At 63.4% G+C, this 20,314-nt stretch overlaps 2 protein-coding genes across 6 annotated transcripts; both read left to right on the top strand.

Moving 5' to 3' along the window:
• The first annotated feature begins 696 nt into the window (after positions 1-696).
• Positions 697-5,076, top strand: MXRA8 (matrix remodeling associated 8). The gene is made up of 10 exons (XM_052653448.1): positions 697-773; positions 1,827-1,850; positions 1,965-2,270; positions 2,372-2,473; positions 2,593-3,084; positions 3,242-3,400; positions 3,584-3,620; positions 3,700-3,776; positions 3,872-3,952; positions 4,164-5,076. Exons 1-10 carry the CDS (start codon positions 725-727, stop codon positions 4,187-4,189), a joined length of 1,353 nt encoding a protein of 450 aa, XP_052509408.1. The 5' UTR covers positions 697-724; the 3' UTR covers positions 4,190-5,076.
• A 2,737-nt stretch (positions 5,077-7,813) lies between these two features.
• Positions 7,814-19,622, top strand: DVL1 (dishevelled segment polarity protein 1). 5 transcript variants are annotated; one of them, XM_052653443.1, is made up of 15 exons: positions 7,814-8,051; positions 13,118-13,187; positions 13,313-13,434; positions 13,712-13,815; positions 14,062-14,200; positions 14,412-14,505; positions 14,660-14,729; positions 14,807-14,946; positions 15,020-15,096; positions 15,186-15,253; positions 15,389-15,541; positions 16,124-16,255; positions 16,453-16,620; positions 16,708-16,914; positions 18,292-19,622. In XM_052653443.1, the coding sequence occupies exons 1-15, from the start codon at positions 7,882-7,884 to the stop codon at positions 18,678-18,680; spliced, it is 2,103 nt and encodes a 700-aa protein (XP_052509403.1). In that variant the 5' UTR covers positions 7,814-7,881; the 3' UTR covers positions 18,681-19,622. The 5 variants fall into 5 exon arrangements, with proteins under 5 accessions (XP_052509403.1, XP_052509407.1, XP_052509404.1 ...); XM_052653447.1 differs by having other exon boundaries at positions 15,389-15,466; XM_052653444.1 differs by having other exon boundaries at positions 14,065-14,200.
• Positions 19,623-20,314: the final 692 nt, after the last annotated feature.

Consider the following 20,314-nt stretch of genomic DNA (forward strand, 5'->3'; position numbering starts at 1 on the left):
GTAGTGGACCTGGGTCTGGGTGGCATGCAGATGGGGTGGGGTCGCCAGGACAGGGGACCCTGGTCCCTGCCGCTCATCTCCCTGGCAGCTTTCTGGGTGCTGAAGCTGACTGATAGACCATGGTGTCCATCATGCTGCCAGGAGGGAGCCCCTGCACCCCCAGGGCCTGCACTACTCTTGTCCCCACCTCACACTTGAAAAAATGGAGCCCCAGGGGTCACCACACAGCCAGCAGGAAGAGCTGGTGGCCGGGGAGCCTGGGCCTTTCTGCTGGCCTGCAGGGCACTGGGAGGGAAAATGGCTGGGGCCCCCCTATAGAGGTGCAGGTGAGATGTTCCCCCCAGAACCCTAGACCTCCAGTGGCCCTAGGGGGGATCCGTCTGTCACAAATACCCACAAGGCATCTGGGGCCATGCCCTCAGGCCCCCGCCCCTCCAAGGCTGGGCTGCTGCCCCCTTCTCCAGGACCCAAGCCAGAGTGACTCCCCTCACCCTCTGGGACACAGTGGCCAAGGACCCAACGCCTCCCACCAGGCCAGCCAAGTACTGGGGGAGGCCAAGGGGCCGGGCAGAAGCAGAGGGGGCGGTCTGCAGACTGTCGGCCAGCCCAGGGCTCCGTGATGTCATGGCGGGTGCTGAGGAGGGGGAGGAGGAGGGGGCCGGGCTGTTTTTCTGCAGAGTTTGAGACTGAGTGAGACAAAGCGCCTCCGGGCCAGGCGGGCGCCATGGAGCTGCGGGCCTGGGTCCTGATCTGGAGACTTGTGCTTCTGCAGAGTGAGTTCCTGGGGGGTGGGGTGGCAGGAGTCACACCTAGTCTGAGCCAGTCTGTGTTTGGGGCTAAGCCTGTCTGAACTCTGGGGTGAGGGGACACCCCACCAGGAAGCGGATGGGTCTGGGGACCTCAGAGGGTGCTGCTTACCAGGAGAAGGCCCCCAGGACACGGAGGGGCTGAGGTCTGATGTTAGATCCCTACAGAAATTCCCCTCACTGTACGCTGGAGACAGGGCTGGACAGGGCAGGGAGGCTGAGCATGGGGGTTCCTCCTGGGGTCCCTTGCACCCTTTACTTCTCTGGGACGCCCCTCTAGCCTTGTGCTTATCTGTTGTCAGGAGGGGATGGGTGAAGGATTGAGGGGGACCTGGGAAGCATGCGTTTCACAGGGTCTGTTCCCGGCCCCCCAAGTCTGCTCCTGGGGGGGGCCTGCTGACCCGGCACATTCTGTCCAGCCCGGGCGCCAGGCCATATCTCCGGAGCAGGAATGTGGCGTGTGGGGTGGGGTGGTAGGGTCACTCTTGTCCTTCTGAAGGCCAAGGGGCTCCTGGGTGGGGTGCCAGCAGCCTGAGGACCCTGGAGGGTTAGTGCAGCGTGGCCCTGGGCAGGTGCCACAGTGGATATGTATGTCCAGGAGTCCCCAAACCAGCTGAGGTGTCAGGCACTGGTGCTCTTGTGGCCTTGCTGCAGTGATGGTTAGGGTAGCCACCATTCCTGAAGGTGGCCCTTGGTGACAAGCACATATCCAGAGCTGGGCTGGCCCCACCTGTCACCCCGAGAAATGCAGGTGCTGTCCCTGCAGCCCAGGGAGGTGGCCAAGAGGATTAAGTGGGGGCCTGGGAGAGGTAGGGGGAATAGGAAACCCCCCCGCACTGTGCCCTCCTGGCTTCTCTGGACCTACCCCTTCCTGTTAACAGGGTGTCCTTAGCACCCAGCTCAACTAGGACTATAGAAGGGACCCAGGGGCCAAGTGGGGGGCCAATTCAGCGGGTGACCCACATGTGAAGGCTCAGGTCACCCCATCCCCAGTTTGACCCTCACTTCCTCTCATTCCAGGTTCTGCCGTCCTTCTGTCTTCAGGTTAGTGACCACCCTCCCCTAAGAACCTGTCAGTCTCCCTGCCTTCTTGCTAGCCCCATCCTGTACTGTCCTTTGGAGTCTCATCCCTCCCCGGTGACTCCCCTTCCCCACCAGGGCCATCAGGACCCGCGACCTCCGACAGGTCCGTGGTGTCCGAGTCCGCAGTAAGCTGGGCAGCAGGCGCCCGGGCGGTGCTGCGCTGCCAGAGCCCGCGCATGGTGTGGACCCAAGACAGGCTGCACGACCGCCAGCGCGTCGTCCACTGGGACCTCAGCGGCGGCCAGGCTGGCGGTCCTGCGCGCCGACTGGTGGACATGTACTCGGCGGGCGAGCAGCGCGTGTACGAGCCGCGCGACCGCGGCCGCCTCCTGCTGCCTCCCTCCGCCTTCCACGATGGCAACTTCTCGCTGTTCATCCGAGGTACTAGCCGGGGTACCGCGGCGGCGGGCGGGGGTCTGGGGCGCGGGCGGGGCCGCAGAGCTTACGGCTGGGTCCCCCCCTCCCCATCCCCCGGTGCGTAGCGGTGGAGGAGACTGACGAGGGGCTGTACACCTGTAATCTTCACCACCATTACTGCCACCTCTACGAGAGCCTGGCCGTGCGCCTCAAGGTTACCGACGACCGTGAGTGTGCCCCTCCAACACCCTCCCCCGACCCCCGGTGCGCTCCCACCCCTGCCACCCTGGACGCCCCGTCCTGGCTCCCTCCCGGCCCGGGATCCCTGACCGCCATGCTCCCCCAGCCCGGGCGGCCGGCGCGCACTGGGACGGCGAGAAAGAGGTGCTGGCTGTGGAGCGCGGCGCGCCTGCGTTGCTGACGTGCGTGAACCGCGCGCACGTGTGGACCGACAGGCACTTGGAGGAAGCGCAGCAGGTTGTGCACTGGGACCGCCAGCCGCCTGGGGTGCCGCACGATCGTGCGGACCGCCTGCTCGACCTTTACGCGTCCGGCGAGCGCCGCGCCTACGGGCCGCCCTTCTTGCGAGACCGTGTGGCCGTGGAGGCGGACGCGTTCGCGCGCGGCGACTTCTCGCTGCTCATTGACCCGCTAGAGCCTGCAGACGAGGGTACCTACTCCTGCCACCTGCACCACCACTACTGCGGCCTGCACGAGCGCCGCGTCTTCCACCTGAGGGTCACCGAGCCAGCCGCCCGACCGCCCCCGCCCCCGCCCCCGCGGGACTCCCCGGGCAATGGCTCCAGCCACAGCGGCGCGCCTGGCCCAGGTGCAGGAGGTAAGTCTGCGGGGCAGCAACCCACCTGGCCCCCTCCCGTCCCAAATCAGGGATCCTGGTGTTGGGGGGGAGGCTCCCGCGGGCTGAGATAGATCGGCTGGGTCGGGGCGCGCGGTACGTATGCTCCCTGACGTTGTCCCGCACACGGTCCCGGCAGATCCCACGCTGACGCGAGGCCGCAGCGTCATCAACGTCATCGTCCCCGAGGGCCGAGCCCACTTCTTCCAGCAGCTGGGCTACGTGCTGGCCACCCTGCTGCTCTTCATCCTGCTGCTCATCACAGTCGTTCTGGCCACCCGGCAGCGCCGCCGTGGAGGTGAGCCGATTGCCTGGCTGGGGCCAGCGCCAGGAAGCCTTTCCCGGCCGGAGGCGGGACTTAGGGCACAGTGACCAAAGCAGGTGGCTCCGGGAGCCTCTTACCCGGGCTGCGAGGGTTCCTCTGGGCTGGAGGAGCTGGGGAGTGGGCAAGGCTGCCCCCAACACGAGTCTCCCTCCCTAGGCTACGAATACTCCGACAAGAAGTCCAAGTCAAAGGCGTGAGTATCCCTTCTGGCTTCCCTGGGGACCGAGCAGACTCACCCACCCTCTGACCTCCCACCACCCTCCTGCCTCCAGGAAGGACATGAATATGGTAGAGTTTGCTGTGGCCTCCGGGGACCAGGCTCTTTACAGGAGTGAGGACATTCGACTAGGTGAGAAGACCCAAGGGGCAGACTGTGGCTCCCAGGCCTGGGATGAGGGAGGCACGTCTTTTGGGGGTCCTCACCCTGCTCTCTTCCTGCTCCAGATTACAAAAACAACATCCTGAAGGAGAGGGCTGAGCTGGCCCACAGCCTCCCGCCCGCCAAGAACATCGACTTGGACCAAGGTTAGTGAAGGGGAGGGAGGGAGACCCCCACCCATCTCAGAGCTGGGCTGTACCCCCTTTCCATCCACTCAGAACCCCAAGACACCTGCCAGCCTTGTGAGCAGGAGTCCCCTGCCCCTCGGGGTTCCAGAAGTCCCTGGATGGTCCTGATGGAAGTCGGCCCATTTTGCCGGGGCAGAGGGCAGACACCACCTGTCCCTTTGGCTTCCAGAGTTCAGAAAGGAGTACTGCAAATAAGGTGACTCCAGGCTCCTGGCTGGGCCAGCAGCTCTGCCAACTCTTTGTCTGTCCACCTCGGAGGATTCTTCCTGACCCCCATGCAGCTCACCTGGCCCCCCTTCCAGCGGCTGGTCCCGCTGTCCAGGAACTTGGCCTGGACCGGTGCAAAGTGAGGCTGCCTCCAGGCCCTCAGGACCACCTAGTCTTCCAATGCGCTCGTGGGCTCCCTGGAATCTGCCGGCGCTGCAGCTGGTCCCTTCAGCAGCCCTCACCATGTGCCCTTCCCTCCTCACGTGGCCAAGACCCTGCTGATGTCCACCAGTCCCTCAGGCTCTCCTGGCCTCTGCCCACCGGGGGCTGGGAGCCCCACCTCTGCAGGGGTGGAGGGCAGGACAGGGCTCAGTGGGGATTCTTGGGGTCTGGGTCAGCCTCAGGGCTGGCAGTCCTACCTTCCTCAGGAGACCTGCCTGCTGGCTCCCCTCGACTGCACCCCACGTTACCCTGCCAGACTGTAGTGGGCTCTGCATGGCAACCCAAAGCCTGTGCACTCCAGGTCTGGGGCTAGTGTCTCTCTGCACTGCATCTGGCCACCTGGAGCTGCCTCTCTGCTTACCCTGCTCCAGCCCCGTTTTCAACAAGTTGCCTTGACAGTCACTGGGCTCCACGTGACTTCTGACCCTGACCCCCTTCTCTCAGCCCTTCCTTGGGCTGGAGTCCAGGGATGAGGCCTCATTGACTCTGTTTTGGCTGAGGACCGGAGGATGGTGTCAAGATGGTCTTAGAGTGGCCAGTGCTGCCACTCCCGACACCCCACACTTGCTCATCCTGGGGAATTGCTATCGTCTCAATAAAGACCACATCGATTTTAGACCTGGGCCCAAGGATGCCTCTGCTGTTCCCCTCCATCTCCCCAGGGGCAGAGTCTGCACCTTGGGGACCCCAAAGTACTTTCTTTCATCTGAAGTTGCACTGTCATCACCCCTTCCTTTGGGTGGAAGGTCTGGGTATCCTGGGGAGGGGCCTCAGATCCTCTTCAGAGGGTTTATTGGACATCGGGGAGGGGAGCATGTTGGGGGATACGAGGACAGAGGGCTGTACTAGTTTAGTCCTCTGAAAAGAGAAGCAGATGCCAGGATGGGCTTTAGTTCATGAGGAAAAGGGGGGAGGAAGCAGTCAGTGGGAGAGCCCTCAGGGGTGCCAGCAGAACAGGAACAGAACAGAAGGAGTATGAGGTAGAAAGAAGCCTGTTTCTCCAGCCCTGACCCTGTCTTCCAAGGCCCTTGGGGGCAGGAGGGGCAACTGTCACCCTAAGTTGGAAAACCCAGAGTGGTGGACTGAGAATACACAGATCATGACCCACTGAGCGAGGAAGCACAACCACCCACACAGAGTCCGCGTGTGGCTCTCCCAGCATTGGAACTCTCACCTGCCAAAGGTGAAACCCTGGGGTCGCTGTGATGAAGCCACAGTTTCAAGATGTCACACAAGGAGACCCACAAAATTTGTTCCTTACAGTTCCTGGTTGGGGGATGGAAATGCTCTGTGAGCCAGGGGAAGGGCAGCTCTCCATCAGGTCACCAGCAAGCCGGAGATGGATAGCCCAGGGTAGCAAGCACCTAGAACTTACAAGGCGCTTGGGGCAGCGGTCACTGACTGTCACGGGCTCGACTCTGAGTGGTCACTGTAAAACGTGCTGGGGAAAAAGCAAGGCAGGAACTTGTGGTGGGGATCCTGAACTTGGGTCCTCACCTAATTGTCCAGATTCTGTACGTGAGCAGCGTTTTCATGCAGTAAAATACCTGGGCAACAATTCAAAATAGCTGTTTTCTCTTCACACCCCTCAAGAACCACCCCCCAGTGGCAAAGGCAGGGAGGGAGGCTGGGGCAGGGAGTTGTGACTCCCCCCAGCCTAGTGACCCCCGACTCACAGTGGCCACACTGCCACTGGACAAGGCCCTTCCTGTCAGAGCTCAGGCTCTGGCCACAAACTCAGGTCCCTTGCAGAGCCCCAGCTTGACCACATGAGCATGGGTCCTGGGACTGGCCTCTGGCCACCAGCCTCTGTCCTGTGACTTGGGCTGACAGTTAGGTGATCAGGTAGGAGAGGAGCGGTTCAAGGGCAGAAGTGCAGCTGGGACCCCAGAGCCCCTGCATCAGTGTGACCAGCAACCATTTGTATCTGGCCTGGAGGATCTGGTCCCTGGTGGGGTAGGGACTGTCTTCCTCCCTCCCTGAACACCCAGAAGAGAGCCATGGTGACCCTTCCTTCAAGGCCATCCTTCCTGGCTTCCTCAGATCACCTCTGGGGAAGCTGAGACCCAAGGGAAGAAGGCCCAGGCTTTGTTGAGTGGGCCAACCTCACAGAGCCCTCAGAGCCCAGGGAAATGGGTGTCAACAACTCTGCCGAGGCTCACCTGAGGGTGGTCCCTGGCTTGGACTCAGGGACTTATGGAAGAACTGGCTCCTCCAGTCAGTGATAGACTAATGTGGCCTTTTCTTGTGCTGGTCCACTGAGCGAGGATGGTCCTGACCTGGCAGATGGAAGAGTCCAGGATCCAAGCCAACTTCAAGGGGGGCAGCACCCGCACCACTCTCAGGCTCCACCCTAGGTCCTCTCCCATCTCACTTTCGCTAGCGTGGGCCTCCTTCTAGTGGCCTCAAGTTTTCCTCCTGGGGTCGGAGAGGGAGAGCCTCTCTCCCCAGTGGCTGCACCCTTGCCCCACGGAGGACCCCACGCAGGTTTGATGGACAGCGGCTGGGAAAAAAAAAAACCACACTCTACACCTGCTGCCGGAGGGCCGTGCCCTGACCCTGCTCGCGCTGACCCTACTGTCGCGTCCACACGGGGACCCGCATAACGCTTGGCCCGTGTTTCTTGTAGCCCCCGTGCGACCTGGCAGAGGGCGCGCCAACTCGGAGTTGACGCGGGGTGGGGGTAGGGGGGCAAAGTGACAGAGTGTCATCGGTTCCGGTCCGGACACAAGAATTCTCAGTTTCCCGCGTAGCCACTGCAGCCCTTCGGTGTTACCAAGGCGCCGCCGGACTCTGAAGAGGTGAAGGACCGGAGCCCGGCAGCGCAGAACCCCTCCGAGGGCTCCAGGCCGGGCTCGGAGCTTCCTGAGGGCCCTCACCCGCCTTCTTCCCACCGGGCGCGCCCCCGGCCGCCCACTGGCCGGGAGCCTGACCCTGTGGACTGCCCGCCAACGCGCGTGGCGAAGGCCGGGAGCGCGCGCCCTGAGCTCCAGGCCTGGACATGGCAAGAGGCCCCGCCCCTAGCGCGCCCCGCCCCTCACCCGCGCGTGCGCAGCCCCGCCCCCACGCCGCTGACCGCCTGGTGACGTCAGGCCCGCCGCTCTCGGGCGCCCCCGGCGGCCGCTCGTAGCCGGATCCGGGGTCCCTTTAACGCGCGGCCCGAGGGGGCGGCGGCGGGGCGCACGGACGCGGCGGGCCTCGCGCCCTCCCTGCCTGCGTCCCGGGCCCGGGGCGCATGGGCGGCCGCGGGCGGCGGGGCAGCAGCCGGGGTGCGCGCGGAGTCGGGACCGGGGCCAGGGCCGGGGCTGAGGCCGGCAGGGCGGGCGGGGCCGGAGCGGCCGGGCGGGGACGCGGGGGCCTGATCGCGGCCGGGCCGGGAGCGGCGCGCGGGCGGGGCGCGGGCCGGCAGCGGGGAGGCGCCCGCGTCCGAGGCCCAGGCCGAGCCTGAGCGCCGCGCCATGGCGGAGACCAAGATCATCTATCACATGGACGAGGAGGAGACGCCGTACCTGGTCAAGCTGCCGGTGGCGCCCGAGCGCGTCACGCTGGCCGACTTCAAGAACGTGCTCAGCAACCGGCCCGTGCACGCCTACAAATTCTTCTTCAAGTCCATGGACCAGGACTTCGGGTCAGTGGGCCGTAGGGCCTGTGCGCGGGTGCGCGCGGTAGGCACCTGTCCGGCCAGGCAGGGCAGGGGATCCAGGGGCTGTGACCTGGGCGGTGTCTGCGCGCCCTGGTGCGTGTGTCTCACCTGTCTATGCTCTGAGCATGGGACGCCTGGGCCCCTGACTGCCTGCTCCGGGGTCTGAGAGCATTGGACGGTGGGCGGACCGCAGTCCTGGCTTCTCCTTTCACCCTGGGCCCTGTTCTGAGTGTGTGTGACTTGCGGTGGAGGTCTGTAGTCGAAGCGGACCTCCGAAATCCCATCTTGGCACCTGTCAGACTCAGGGTTCGCTGCCCCCCTTATGTGGAGGGCAGGTGGGATTCATGAGGCTTGGGGTCAGAGGAGTTTCCAAGCGTTGGGGGGAAGGGGTTAGGGTGGGGACAGGTGCCAGCCACCCAGTGGGTCTCCTAGTTAGCACCAGGGAAATGAGGTGATCTGGGACAAGGGCGCAGATCTGTCCGCAGAGGTCTGCAGAAGTTTCTGGAGGCTTAAAACAGCATTCTTCTGGCCCCCTTCTCCAGGGTCCTCAGGACGGGGCAGGGACCAAGGGTCACTGGGCAACATGGGGCTTTATTCCACCCACCCCAGCCTCAGGGTTGCTGGCCACAGGGCCTGTGTCCCTGCTGAACTACATGCCACTTGGGTTCCTGAGAGCAGTGCAGGCCAGCTGCTAACTCAGGCAGCCTCTGGGTCAGAGTTCCCACGTCTGTCCTTAGTGGTGGCTGTCCCGGCTGAAGGGACTTCCTGCTTGTGCCTGGCTGGGCCTCTGGAACGGTGAGCGGTGAACTGGAAGCTGGCTGGACGCTCGAGCCCTGACCTAGCACAACCACGGGTAACCTGAGTCTCCCGCTCAGCAGTGCTGGGGGGGCACCCAGAGGCCGCCTGGGCCGAGCAGGTGTGCTTGGGCGCCCTTAGGCAGCCCGTGTCCTTGTCTGTGGCTGTGTCTTGGGACTTTGACATTGAGGCCATTTCCTGGATTCTGTGGTTTGCACTGGCCCTGGGCAGTCCCAGGTCAGGTTAAGCTGAGGCCACTTTGTGGCTCCCAGGGAGGCCTGAGGGACATGGGGGCAATTAGACTGTCTCATACCCTCAACACCAGGCAGAGGCAGAGAACGGGGAATGGGTCCTTGGCAGCCCCCAGCCCTGCTGGGCTCAGGTTAGGAGCTGCCCCAAGCCAGGCTTCACAGGGTAGGGCACAGACTGGGGAGCCTGGTCCTGGCCACTGGCTGCCCTCCACCCGCCTCAGCTGCTTGATCGCCTACAGTCTCACTTCTCTGAGCCTGCTCTGCTTTGGTTGTGAGCATCAGGTATGTGAAAGGGTGCTTTTGTTTTTTAACTTAGTTTATCATTTTAACAAAAATTACTGAAATCACACATGCTCTTTCACACACTGAAGGAAGTGTGTGACAAACTGAGTGCCCAACCCCCCCAGGTTGCTGCCCTTGGACCATTATCTGGGGTGCAGCCTGAGGGACCCGACCCTCCTCCTGTGTCTAATAGCCGCTGAGCTGCAGAGACCCCTGCTCCAGGTGCACTCTCAGCAGAGGCTGTACCTGCTAGAGGATTTTCAGACCCATGGGTGCCCTGGCCCAGGAGGTCATGGTGGGCAGGCAAGATCTGGGTCTTGGAGCAAGAGTAGGAGTTCTTCAGGTTGTCTGAGCATGACTGGGATGTGAGGGAGGGAAGAAGACCAGCTGGTAGGCTGGGCTGGGACAGAGGGAGGGATTGGGGTGACTCTGGAAGGTGCAGTGGGCCTGGGCAGACAGAGCAGGGGTGGCTCATCTTATTCCCCACCCCCACCCCCAGACCTGTGGTTGGTGGCCTGTTGCCCTCAGGGACCCTTGAAGGGGATCTGCCTCCTTCCTTCCCTCTCCTGAGATCTACCTACAGAGTTCCAGGTTCTGTTTATTCTGTAGAATCATTTACTCAGTGGAATAAATTTTCTCTGGGAGTGTCTGATTAGTCACCCACACTTTAGTATAAATGAGAGCTAGAGTCTCACGTTGGCTACCTAATGGATATAGCTGGAGGTTGGAGAAAGGGGGCAGGTCCTGGCTGGGCTGGGGAAGTGGCCCCCTTATGATAGGGGTGGCCTCAGATTGGGGACTGTGAGGTCTCTGACCCTTCTGAGGCCTCTGTTCCTAAAGTCTTACTCAGTTCTTGGCCTCTCTGGCCAGGAAGGGAAACCTTCCTAAGTCTAAGGTGTGGCCATAGCCACTTGCTCTGGCCAGGCCCCACTCTCCATGAGCATCTTTAGCAAGTGGGTAGAGTCCTGCACCTCCATCCCACTCTTCCCATGCAGGTCATAGCTGTGTGTCCCAGTGAAGCTGGGGGGGCTCTCAGAGCCTGTGCTGGGCTGACCCAGAGGTGCTAAGCGTTGGGGTTGGTGTGCAGCCATGCTCACAGGCTTCCACTGCCTTGCGGACTCCAGGCCTCCCTGGACTTGGCAGTGGCCCTGGGCCCTGCATCACTGGGCCAAGAGCTCTGGTCTGTGGGGCCATCTGTCTGGGGGCCCTGGGGGCTGTGGTGGGGGCTGCGCTTGGCCTGGTCCAGGCAACCTGAGCTCCCACTCTGCCCTCTGCAGCTCTGCCATCTGCAGTCAGTGCCCCTGGTGTTGGGGGGTTCTAGATGCCTCACCCCCTGGAACTTGCAGTCAGGCGTGGAGGGTCTAAGGTCTAGACCCTTTACCCTGGAGCCTTCAGAGCCCAGGCCTGGTCAGGAGGCAGTAGGGGGACAGATGAAGGCTCTGTGGGAACTGAGGACCCTGACTCCTGGGGCAACCCTGTGTCACAGGCGGGGCATCCCACTGGGTCTCTGGGACCCCAAGGGTCCCTGGGCCTCTGGCTCTGAGCAGGGAGCCCTGCTCTGTACGGGCCCTGCTCTGAGCAGATTCCTCACTGGGGCGCGTTTGCGGAGGTGGTGGGTGGGGCTAGACAGCCCAAGTTCCAGGTTATCAGGGATCTCACCAGGAATCCTGGAGCTGGGGGCAACATGCCAATGGAGGTTCCCCTGGGTGGCCACCCTGAGGGTTCATGTCTTTGCTGACCACAGCTCCTGAGGTCTTCTCTCAGGCTCAGGGAAGTCTCTCTGGATTGTTTGGGGGGCATCTCCCCAGGCTTGGTTAGGCCTCCCCCAGCCCCACCCCTAACTTCATCCCTGTTCCTGGCCATCACTAGGGATGCCCCCTCCCTCCCTGCTATCCTGACTAGCTGCTCCTCGATGCCCTGACCCCCAGGGGGAAGGCTGGGTGCCCTTTAGTTTGGCCAGAAGGTGTATATCTCTCAGGCTGGAGAGGACTGGGGAAGCAGGGCCTCTGGGCCCTGGTGGGGGGCATTCATGTGTGGGTGGGCTGCATGGGGGCCTCAGGCAGCTCTGGGTAACCGATTGTCTGGAGGCGCTGGCCGTGCAGGCAGTGGGGGTTCAGGGTGCCGCCTGAGGTGTCCACCTCTGGGAAGCCCCATGGACCTTGTGCTGTGAGTCAAAAGGGCGGGGGCATAAGTGCAGAGAGGGAGGGGAGGCTGCTGGCTGGGCCACCTGGGCTGTGAAGTGAGAACCAGGTCCCCTCTGGGTCTCTTGCTGCAGTCACTCAGAGGTGGTGCTTGGGGCCCATTGGGCCCCCTGGAGGGCTTGCTGCAACCCCCTGTCTCCTGGCTGCAGCCGGCAGGACCCCAGGTGTCCCCAGGCCACCGCAGGTCTTCATGTGGTGACACCTTCTGTCATCTTGGGCTGGGTCTCGGCCTCCCCAGAGCTCAGCTCTGCCAGACTATGGTGCGTGATGGAGGCTGTAGACACTTTGTCTGTTCCTCACTGGGGAGAGGGGTTTCTGAGAAATGACTCCTGTCCATTGTTCTGTCCACCTCATCTGTGCCTGTGTGGCTGGCCTGGGAGGCATCTGATGGAGTCGCCAGAGGACCCTGGCAGAGTGCCTTCTCCAGGCTGCCCTGTCTCCTCTGTGCACTCTGTCCTGAGGTCTTGGGCCTCTCCTGGTGGGTGGGGGTGGACCAGAGCCTTGCTCTCTGGGGCCTCCTGCCCCCTGCTGCTGCCTTGGACATGCTGAGTTGAGGTGTCTGGGCCCAGAGGCCACGAGGCTACTTCCTGCTTGGTCTGCGGCTCCTATTTCTACACTGGGCCCTCATCCTAGGTGTGGAAATCTGCGGTGCTGGGCAAGGCTGTGCTCCAGGGGCCTGCTGCCAGCCCCGCCCTGTCTCCCCTGCTCCCTGGGCCTCTAGGAGGCCACAGTGTGGGATGTGTCTGGGCCACAGCACTGTCTGCCCTGCCCCTTGGCCCTTCCCTGCTGCCCTTCTCACCCTTTTGAACCGGACTCCTGGACCTCCCCAACCTGTTTCTGACCCCAGGGTCATTGGCTTCCTTTCCAGTTAGAGTTACTCTGGGCCTTGGCCACCTGCCTCTCCTGTCCCCCCAGGCCCTCCTGCTGGGGGCAGCATGAAGGGACAGGCCAGGCTAGCTGTTGGGCAGTGGGTAGAGCTGGTGACACTTGCTGACCTTCAGGGCCTGAGGCCTCTCCGTGGGCTCTGCTGGCTCTGTACTTGGCCGCCCTTCTAGTTGGGCCAGTGTTGTGAGTGGGGGTTTGTTTCTGTCTCCTTGGCTGGGCCAACAGGTCAGGAGGGTGGTGGCCCACTCCTGGAGTGTGAGCTTGCGGGTCTGTGTGCTGTGCATCTCCCGGGGGGTCTGCCCACACCCTACTTGTGCTGAAGCCTGCTGTGAACCGGGCCCTGCCCTCATGTTACAAAGTCTGGGGGAGTCACACAGAGCAAGGAGGATACTTGGCATTAGTGTCTGGGCCCCATGGGCCCGGGGTGGGGTCCTGGGAGGATGGTGATGGTCTCCAGAGGCAGAGGTGCTGGGTGAGGGCATCCGCACAGACCAGCATCTGGGTGTGTGGCTGGATGCCCCGTGTGGCCAGATGCCCCATGTGACCCACATCCCGGACAAGCTGGGGGCCTTAGTCCAGAGCCTAGTGATGGGAGCAGGCCCCAGTGTGGCTGCCTCACAGCTGTGTCTGCCTGCAGGGTTGTAAAGGAGGAGATTTCTGATGATAATGCCAAGCTGCCCTGCTTCAACGGCCGTGTGGTCTCCTGGGTGAGTCCATGGGATGCTGGTGGAGGGCCCTGGGCTGGTGGGAGTGGAAGAAGGGGACTGCCCATGCCCGGTGCCCTGCCAGGGTCGCCTGGATGCTGGTTCCTGAGCCCTGCTCTTGTCTACAGCTGGTCCTGGCTGAGGGTGCGCACTCGGATGCAGGGTCTCAGGGCACTGATGGACACACAGACCTGCCCCCGCCTCTTGAGCGGACAGGCGGCATCGGGGACTCCCGGCCTCCCTCCTTCCAGTAAGGATTCTGGGGGACTGTGCTGAGCCCAGTGGAGCTGAGAGGCTTGCGTCCTGCCAGCCTGTTGGAAGTGGGGAGGGGCAGCTGATCAGGGACCCACGGTCAGTAGGTGCTGGTCAGCAGAGGAGGGGCAAGTGGAGAGGCCCAGAGTGGGCCAGTGGGTAGATGGGGGCTCTGATGGAGTTGAGGTCCCACTGGATGTTGGGAGGAGAGGAGCTGAGAGGGTGTTTGAGGCATGAGTGGCCTGGCCGCCCCAGCCCAGCCCTCCTCGGCACAGCCCGAATGTGGCCGGCAGCCGCGACGGGATGGATAATGAGACTGGCACGGAGTCACTGGTCAGCCACCGGCGGGAGCGAGCCCGACGCCGGAACCGTGAAGAGGGTAATGAGGCCATGCCCTTGACCTCCCTGGGACCCCCGTGGGCACCCCAAGCCCTTGCTGGCCCCCCTTCCAGTGGGAGTCCCTTGGCAGAGGTTCCAGACCCAAATACCCTGGACCCTAGTGACCCCTCAGCAGCCCTGCAGTCACCCTGCCAGCTCCCAGGTGAAAGAGTGCTTGAGGTTGCAGGGGCTTCCTGTGACTTCCAGGGGATCCCATGGCCAGGCCCCCTCCCTGCTGTCCCCACAGCAGCCCGGACCAATGGGCACCCAAGGGGGGACCGGCGGCGGGACCTGGGGCTGCCCCCTGACAGTGCGTCCACCGTGCTGAGCAGTGAACTTGAGTCCAGCAGCTTCATCGACTCGGATGAAGATGACAACACAAGCCGGTGGGTGAGGGTGAGGGTGTAAGGTGGGGCAGGGTGTGTGCCCTGGACCACACATATATGTATGCATGTGTGTGTGCACATGGGCAGGACACCCTGCTGGCTGCTCACTGTCTGCAGGGTGGGGATGGTTTCCCCAGGTTCAGCCTTGTCCCTGCCCCTTTGAGTTCAACTATATGGGGGGTGGCCAGACCCTGACTCTGGGCCCCCCCAGGCTGAGTAGCTCCACGGAGCAGAGCACCTCCTCCAGGCTCATCCGGAAACACAAGCGCCGGCGGCGGAAACAGCGCCTGCGGCAGACAGACCGGGTAGGTGCGGACTGGGCAGGTGTGGGCCCGGCAGGTGTGAATCTTACAGATGTGGGCTGGCAGGTATGGACCAGTCAGGTGTGGACTGGACAGGTGTAGGCTGGGGTGGGCAGATGGGTCCCACTCACAGTCCCTCACCTGGCGTCCCCTACAGGCTTCCTCTTTCAGCAGCATCACGGACTCCACCATGTCCCTCAACATCATCACCGTCACACTCAACATGGGTGAGGCCTCTGTGGGGTGCTGGGCAGGGCACAGTGGTTGTGGGGACACACCTGCTCACCAATCCCCTGCCCCACAGAGAGGCACCACTTCCTGGGCATCAGCATCGTCGGCCAGAGCAATGACCGGGGCGACGGTGGCATCTACATCGGCTCCATCATGAAGGGTGGGGCTGTTGCTGCTGATGGCCGCATCGAGCCGGGCGACATGCTGCTGCAGGTGCGGGCCGGGAGAGCTTCTGTTCAGGGGAAGAGCAGTACCCCCACCTACCATGCTGACCTCTTGCCCCCAGGTGAACGACGTCAACTTTGAGAACATGAGCAACGATGATGCTGTGCGGGTCCTGCGGGAGATCGTGTCCCAGACGGGGTGAGGCCTGTGGGCGTGATGCGTGTAGGGGTCGGACAGCGGAGGGGAGGGGGCTGCCTGGGTCACCTTGTGACCCGCCTACCCCACAGGCCCATCAGCCTCACAGTGGCCAAGTGCTGGGACCCAACGCCCCGCAGCTACTTCACCATCCCGAGGGGTGAGTGACCCCCTGGGGCCGGCGGGGTGGGGTTGGGGCACCTAGCCCAGCCTGAAGGGCCTCGTCTCTGTCCTGTGTTCCACTTCCCCCCATACCGTCCATCTGTCCATCTGTTGCCATGCTCTGGCTGCCCAGCGGATCCAGTTCGGCCCATCGACCCAGCTGCCTGGCTGTCCCACACGGCAGCGTTGACGGGAGCCCTGCCCCGCTATGGTACGAGCCCCTGCTCCAGCGCCGTCACGCGCACCAGCTCCTCCTCACTAACCAGCTCTGTGCCTGGCGCTCCGCGTAAGTGGCAGCTCACAAGGTTGGGAACCGAGGCTCTGGCCAGGCACTCACTGGGTGCGAGGGCGACGCCAGCCTTGAGTATTCATGGTGCTGCTGGGTCCTCATGATCAGATGCGGGGGTGCCTGCTCCCCCCCTCCTCCCTGCTCTCTGTCCCAGCAATGGGAGTAGGAGATACCTGGAGGGGCTCAGCGAGCCCTGGGGTCTGCGTGGTTGGGGCAGGGAGAGGCAGGTGCCTGCGTGGGGCCCTCACCCTGCTTTCCTGCCACTAACATGACTAATAGCTCCAGCTCGCAGGGGAAGGGGTAGAAGACGCCTGATATTGGCCCCTGGGGCTCTGGTCTGCAGGGTTGGGGGGGTCTTGCCCTGGTTGGACAGGGTGGGAGATGAAGGTCCAAACCCCTCCCGCCCAGTGCCTGCTCCCTGACCCTGCGGGGCCATTGACTGCTGGCACTGAGCCCCATAGTTGCTTGGCCAGCAGAGCCTGGCCTCTGAAGTGAGGAAGCAGGCCGGGCCTGGGGTCTGTTCTGACCCTGTGCCACCTGTCAGCCACTCGGGCTGAGGAGGGGGGCCATGCCTTGCAGAGCTGGAGGAGGCGCCGCTGACGGTGAAGAGCGACATGGGTGCTGTCGTCCGGGTCATGCAGCTGCCGGACTCAGGCCTGGAGATCCGGGACCGCATGTGGCTCAAGATCACCATCGCCAATGCCGTCATTGGTGAGGGTCCTGCACCTAAGGGTGGGGCCGGGTCCCTGCCTGACTGTTGCCTGCTGCCACGCAGGCGCAGATGTGGTGGAGTGGCTGTGCCTGCACCTGCAGGGCTTCCGCAAGCAGTGGGTGGGTGGGTGGGGGTGGCTGGGAGTCGGGGGGGCCCGGACTGGGTCCCTGCCTGACTGCCACCTGCTGCCACCCAGGGGCAGATGTGGTGGACTGGCTGTACGCGCACCTGGAGGGCTTCCGTGAGCGGCGGGAGGCGCGCAAGTACGCCAGCAGCATGCTGAAGCGTGGCTTCCTGCGGCATACAGTCAACAAGGTCACCTTCTCAGAGCAGTGCTACTACGTCTTCGGGGACCTGTGCAGCAGTGAGTGGGGCTGTGGAGCGGAGTCCCAGAAGGGAAGGCCGCCCTCCCCACCCTTACCCGCACTCCCTCTGCCCTCCCCTCTCGCAGATCTTGCCGCCCTGAACCTCAACAGCGGCTCCAGTGGGGCCTCTGATCAGGACACGCTGGCCCCACTGCCCCACCCAGCTGCCCCCTGGCCGCTGGGTCAGGGCTACCCCTACCAGTACCCAGGGCCCCCGCCCTGCTTCCCGCCCGCATACCAGGACCCTGGCTTCGGCTACGGCAGCGGCAGTGCCGGGAGTCAGCAGAGTGAAGGTGAGGGCCCCTACCTCCAAGCCCAGCCCTGTCCCCCACAGCCTGGCTCTGCCCTGCGTACCCGCCCCCTGCCCTGCACTCCCATCTGCTCTGTGCTCGGGCCCTAGGTGGCTTCTTCTGAAAGGGGTGAGTGGTCAGAGGCTGGGGAGAAGAGCCTAGAGTCTTCAGGGGTTGTGTGGGTGTGCTGGTGGTCCAGACGTGGCAGAGGCAGAGAGAGATGGTGTGGGAATGGGGGCAGGGGATGTGATGGCCCAGGGTGGGGGAGCAGCAGAGGGGTCCTGGGACCCACCCGCCAGCTGCAGCATAGCAGGGAGCAGAGGTGACAGTTCCGTAGATAGCTGCAGCCCACTGCTGGGACGTGAAGGGCAGCTGAGCAGGGGGGTTGTGGTGTCACAGAGGAGCACCTATTGGGACACTGTCCTGAGGCTGAGTGGGGGGTTAGTGAGGCCCATGGGCACATGCCCCCAAAAGCATCTGGGGAGAGATCTGGTAGGTAACTCAGTAGACCCAGAAGGGGACAGAGAGAGAGGGCAGTGGATCAGGGGCAGCAGTGTCCAAGGGAAAGCATGTTGGGTGCTGAGGCCAGTGGGCACATGCCCCCAGCGTCTGGGGAGAGGTCTGGTGGGTGGTTTGGTGGACCCAGGAGGGGATGGGGAGAGAGAACAGTGGATCAGGGGCAGCAGTGTCCAAGGGGAAGTGTGTTGGGCGCCAGTGGACCTTGCACAGGCCCAGCTGGTGGTGTGGGTGCCTGGCCACTGGTGTGTAACTCCTCTATCCCTTGCTTTGTGCTGAGCAAGCCTTAGACTGAAGGACTAGCGGAGCGGACCCTCGGGGCCGGTAAGCCAGGGTCCTGCTCGGAGTCCCCATCCACACGTCCCCAGCCAGTGGGCATCTTCAGGTTCCCAACATGTCCTGAGTGCCCAGGAGGGGCTGAGCTGAGTAGCCGGCCAGGGCTCTGGGGGCAGATGAAAGGCGGGTCTTGGGTGGGGAGCCCACGATGGCTGGCAGTGCCCCGGGCACATGGCCTCCTCTGGGCCTCCGTTTCTCAGCTGCAAGACCAGGCCTTCGTTGCAGGCACTGGTGTGAGGAGTGGGGATCGAGCTGGCCCTGGAGCATCCCTGCCTGTGTGCCACTGCCCACCCCGTCCCCACCACCACCCCCCGCCAAGCATCTCTTCTCCTCTGCCTGCTGCAGCTGCTCCCGCTTCCCTGGGCTGGGCCAGTCCGGCCCTCATGTCTGCATGGCTGCCTACCCCGACCTGCACCCGCTCAGGACCGTTGGTGTTGCCCCTGGCGGTCCTGGCCATGGCCGTCTGTCTTGGAAGAGGCAAGGCCTAGTACTGACTATCCCATTCCTCTCCCCCATTCTTGACCCCAGGAAGCAAAAGCAGTGGGTCCACCCGGAGTGCTGGCGGGAGCAGCCGTCGGGCCCTGGGCCGCGAGAAGGAGAGCCGGTCAGCTGGAGCTGGGGGCAGTGGCAGCGAGTCAGACCACACGGCACCAAGCGGGGCGGGTGGCAGTGGCTGGCGGGAGCGTCCGCCTAGCCAGCTCAGCCGTGGCAGCAGCCCGCGCAGCCAGGCCTCAGCTGCCGCCCCAGGGCTCCCCCCACTGCACCCACTGACAAAGGCCTACTCAGTGGTGGGTGGGCCACCTGGGGGGCCACCTGTCCGGGAGCTGGCCTCTGTCCCACCAGAGCTGACGGGCAGCCGCCAGTCCTTCCAGAAGGCCATGGGGAACCCCTGTGAGTTCTTCGTGGATATCATGTGACTGAGGCGAGAGTGCCTTCAGCCCAGCCCTGCTGTGGGGAGGCCCAGGGTCCTGCTCTTGCAGGGGGGCCCTGCTCCTGGAGCTTGTGTGGGCTTGCCTTAGCGGCCATCCCAGGTCAGACCTGTGCTTGCTGCCGTGGGGTCTGGGCCTGGACAGAGTGGCAGCAGGCTGGAGGGGAGGGGCTGAGGGCAGCCCAGACCACCGTGATCTGGATGGCGGCTCATCCATCCCTGGCTGGAGCTGTCAGTGCAGACCCTGGGCAGGAGGGGCATCTCCCTGTGCTCAGGCAGGTCTGACACACCCCTCTTGGCGTATGCCTCAGGGACCCCAGCTTGCCCACAGAGCTGTGCATGGGGCCTCAAACTGAGCTGAGAGGTGGCCACTAGGCCTGGGCCCCACTGGGTTCACAGGCCCCACCCATCTTGCTTAGGCCAGGATTGGGGGCGTCCTCTCGGGGTTAGAATCATAGCCCCAAGGTCCTTCTGTGGCTGCCCAAGGTAGGGATCTAATTTATTTATTTATTGTCTGGCCAGTGTGCTCTGTGGGGTGGTGGCCAAGTCAGCTGTCCCCTACCCCAGCCGCCAGAACAGTTTCGTGTGTCCCCCCTGCAGGGACACAGGTCATTTCTGGAGGTGTGCGGGAAGACAGTGAGGGGCAGGCGGCAGGATGGGGGACCCTGAGGGGGGAGGGCCACAGATGCACACAGCTGCTGCAGGGGCAGGGTTTAGAGCAGAGGGCATGGCCAGCTCAGCCTTCCTCGCGATCTTGGGGTGGCCTTCCACCCACCCACACACGCACACATACACGTCGCTTCCGTCCGGCGTCTCTGGCCTGCACATGTCTGCACTGTAGATAATATATCTAGTTGGGAGCGTCATCCAGATAGTTAATAGAGCTGCTTCTGTGTAAATGCTATTTTAAACACTAAAAAGCGTTTAATTTTATGGGACTGATATGTGACCTGTGTCTCTTCTCCCACTTTAGGAGGTTGGGATGCAGGGGCTGGGTCAACTTCCCCAGGGACCAGCTGAGAACTGACCCAGGACTGGCTTGGTGCTGTCCTCTGGGTGCCAGCTCACCAAGGCCCTGAGCACAGCCAACCTGGCAGGCAGTCTTCTGTCCGTGGTGCTGGCTCCTGGCTCTGGGGCAGGGGTGGGGTGAGGGGTAGGGGTCCCTGTGGCTGGTGCTGGCCATAGTGCTGACCCCCCTGACCCTGCCTGGGCTCTGTCCGTTGTGCTGGAGGTGATGGCTGCCATTCTGCTGGCTCACCGGCCAGGGAGAGAGAAGGAAGCTGGGTGCCCCCTCCCATCTGAGGAGGCCTCTTGCCTTGCACTGGGGCCCAGGTCAGGTACACACCCCTGCAGAGGGGTTGAGAAAGCCCCAGCCACCTCCCAACATTCCCACTCTTGTGATGCTTGGAGAGGATGCTGGGTGGGGGGCTCCCACTGGGCCCAGCCAGGCAAGTGACACCCAGTTTTGCCTTCATGTGGTCCCTGGGGTCTTCCCTGAGCACTCAGTGTAGGATTCACGGAGCCCCAAGAAGCCTCTATGGGCCTCTTGACTGGAACAGTGGGGCTGGATCACCTGTGTAGGCCAGGGCTCGGCCAGGACAAGACAGAGCCTAACTCTGGGGC

This window comes from Budorcas taxicolor, chromosome 16 (genome assembly GCF_023091745.1).
Source record: "Budorcas taxicolor isolate Tak-1 chromosome 16, Takin1.1, whole genome shotgun sequence".
NCBI lineage: Eukaryota > Metazoa > Chordata > Mammalia > Artiodactyla > Bovidae > Budorcas > Budorcas taxicolor.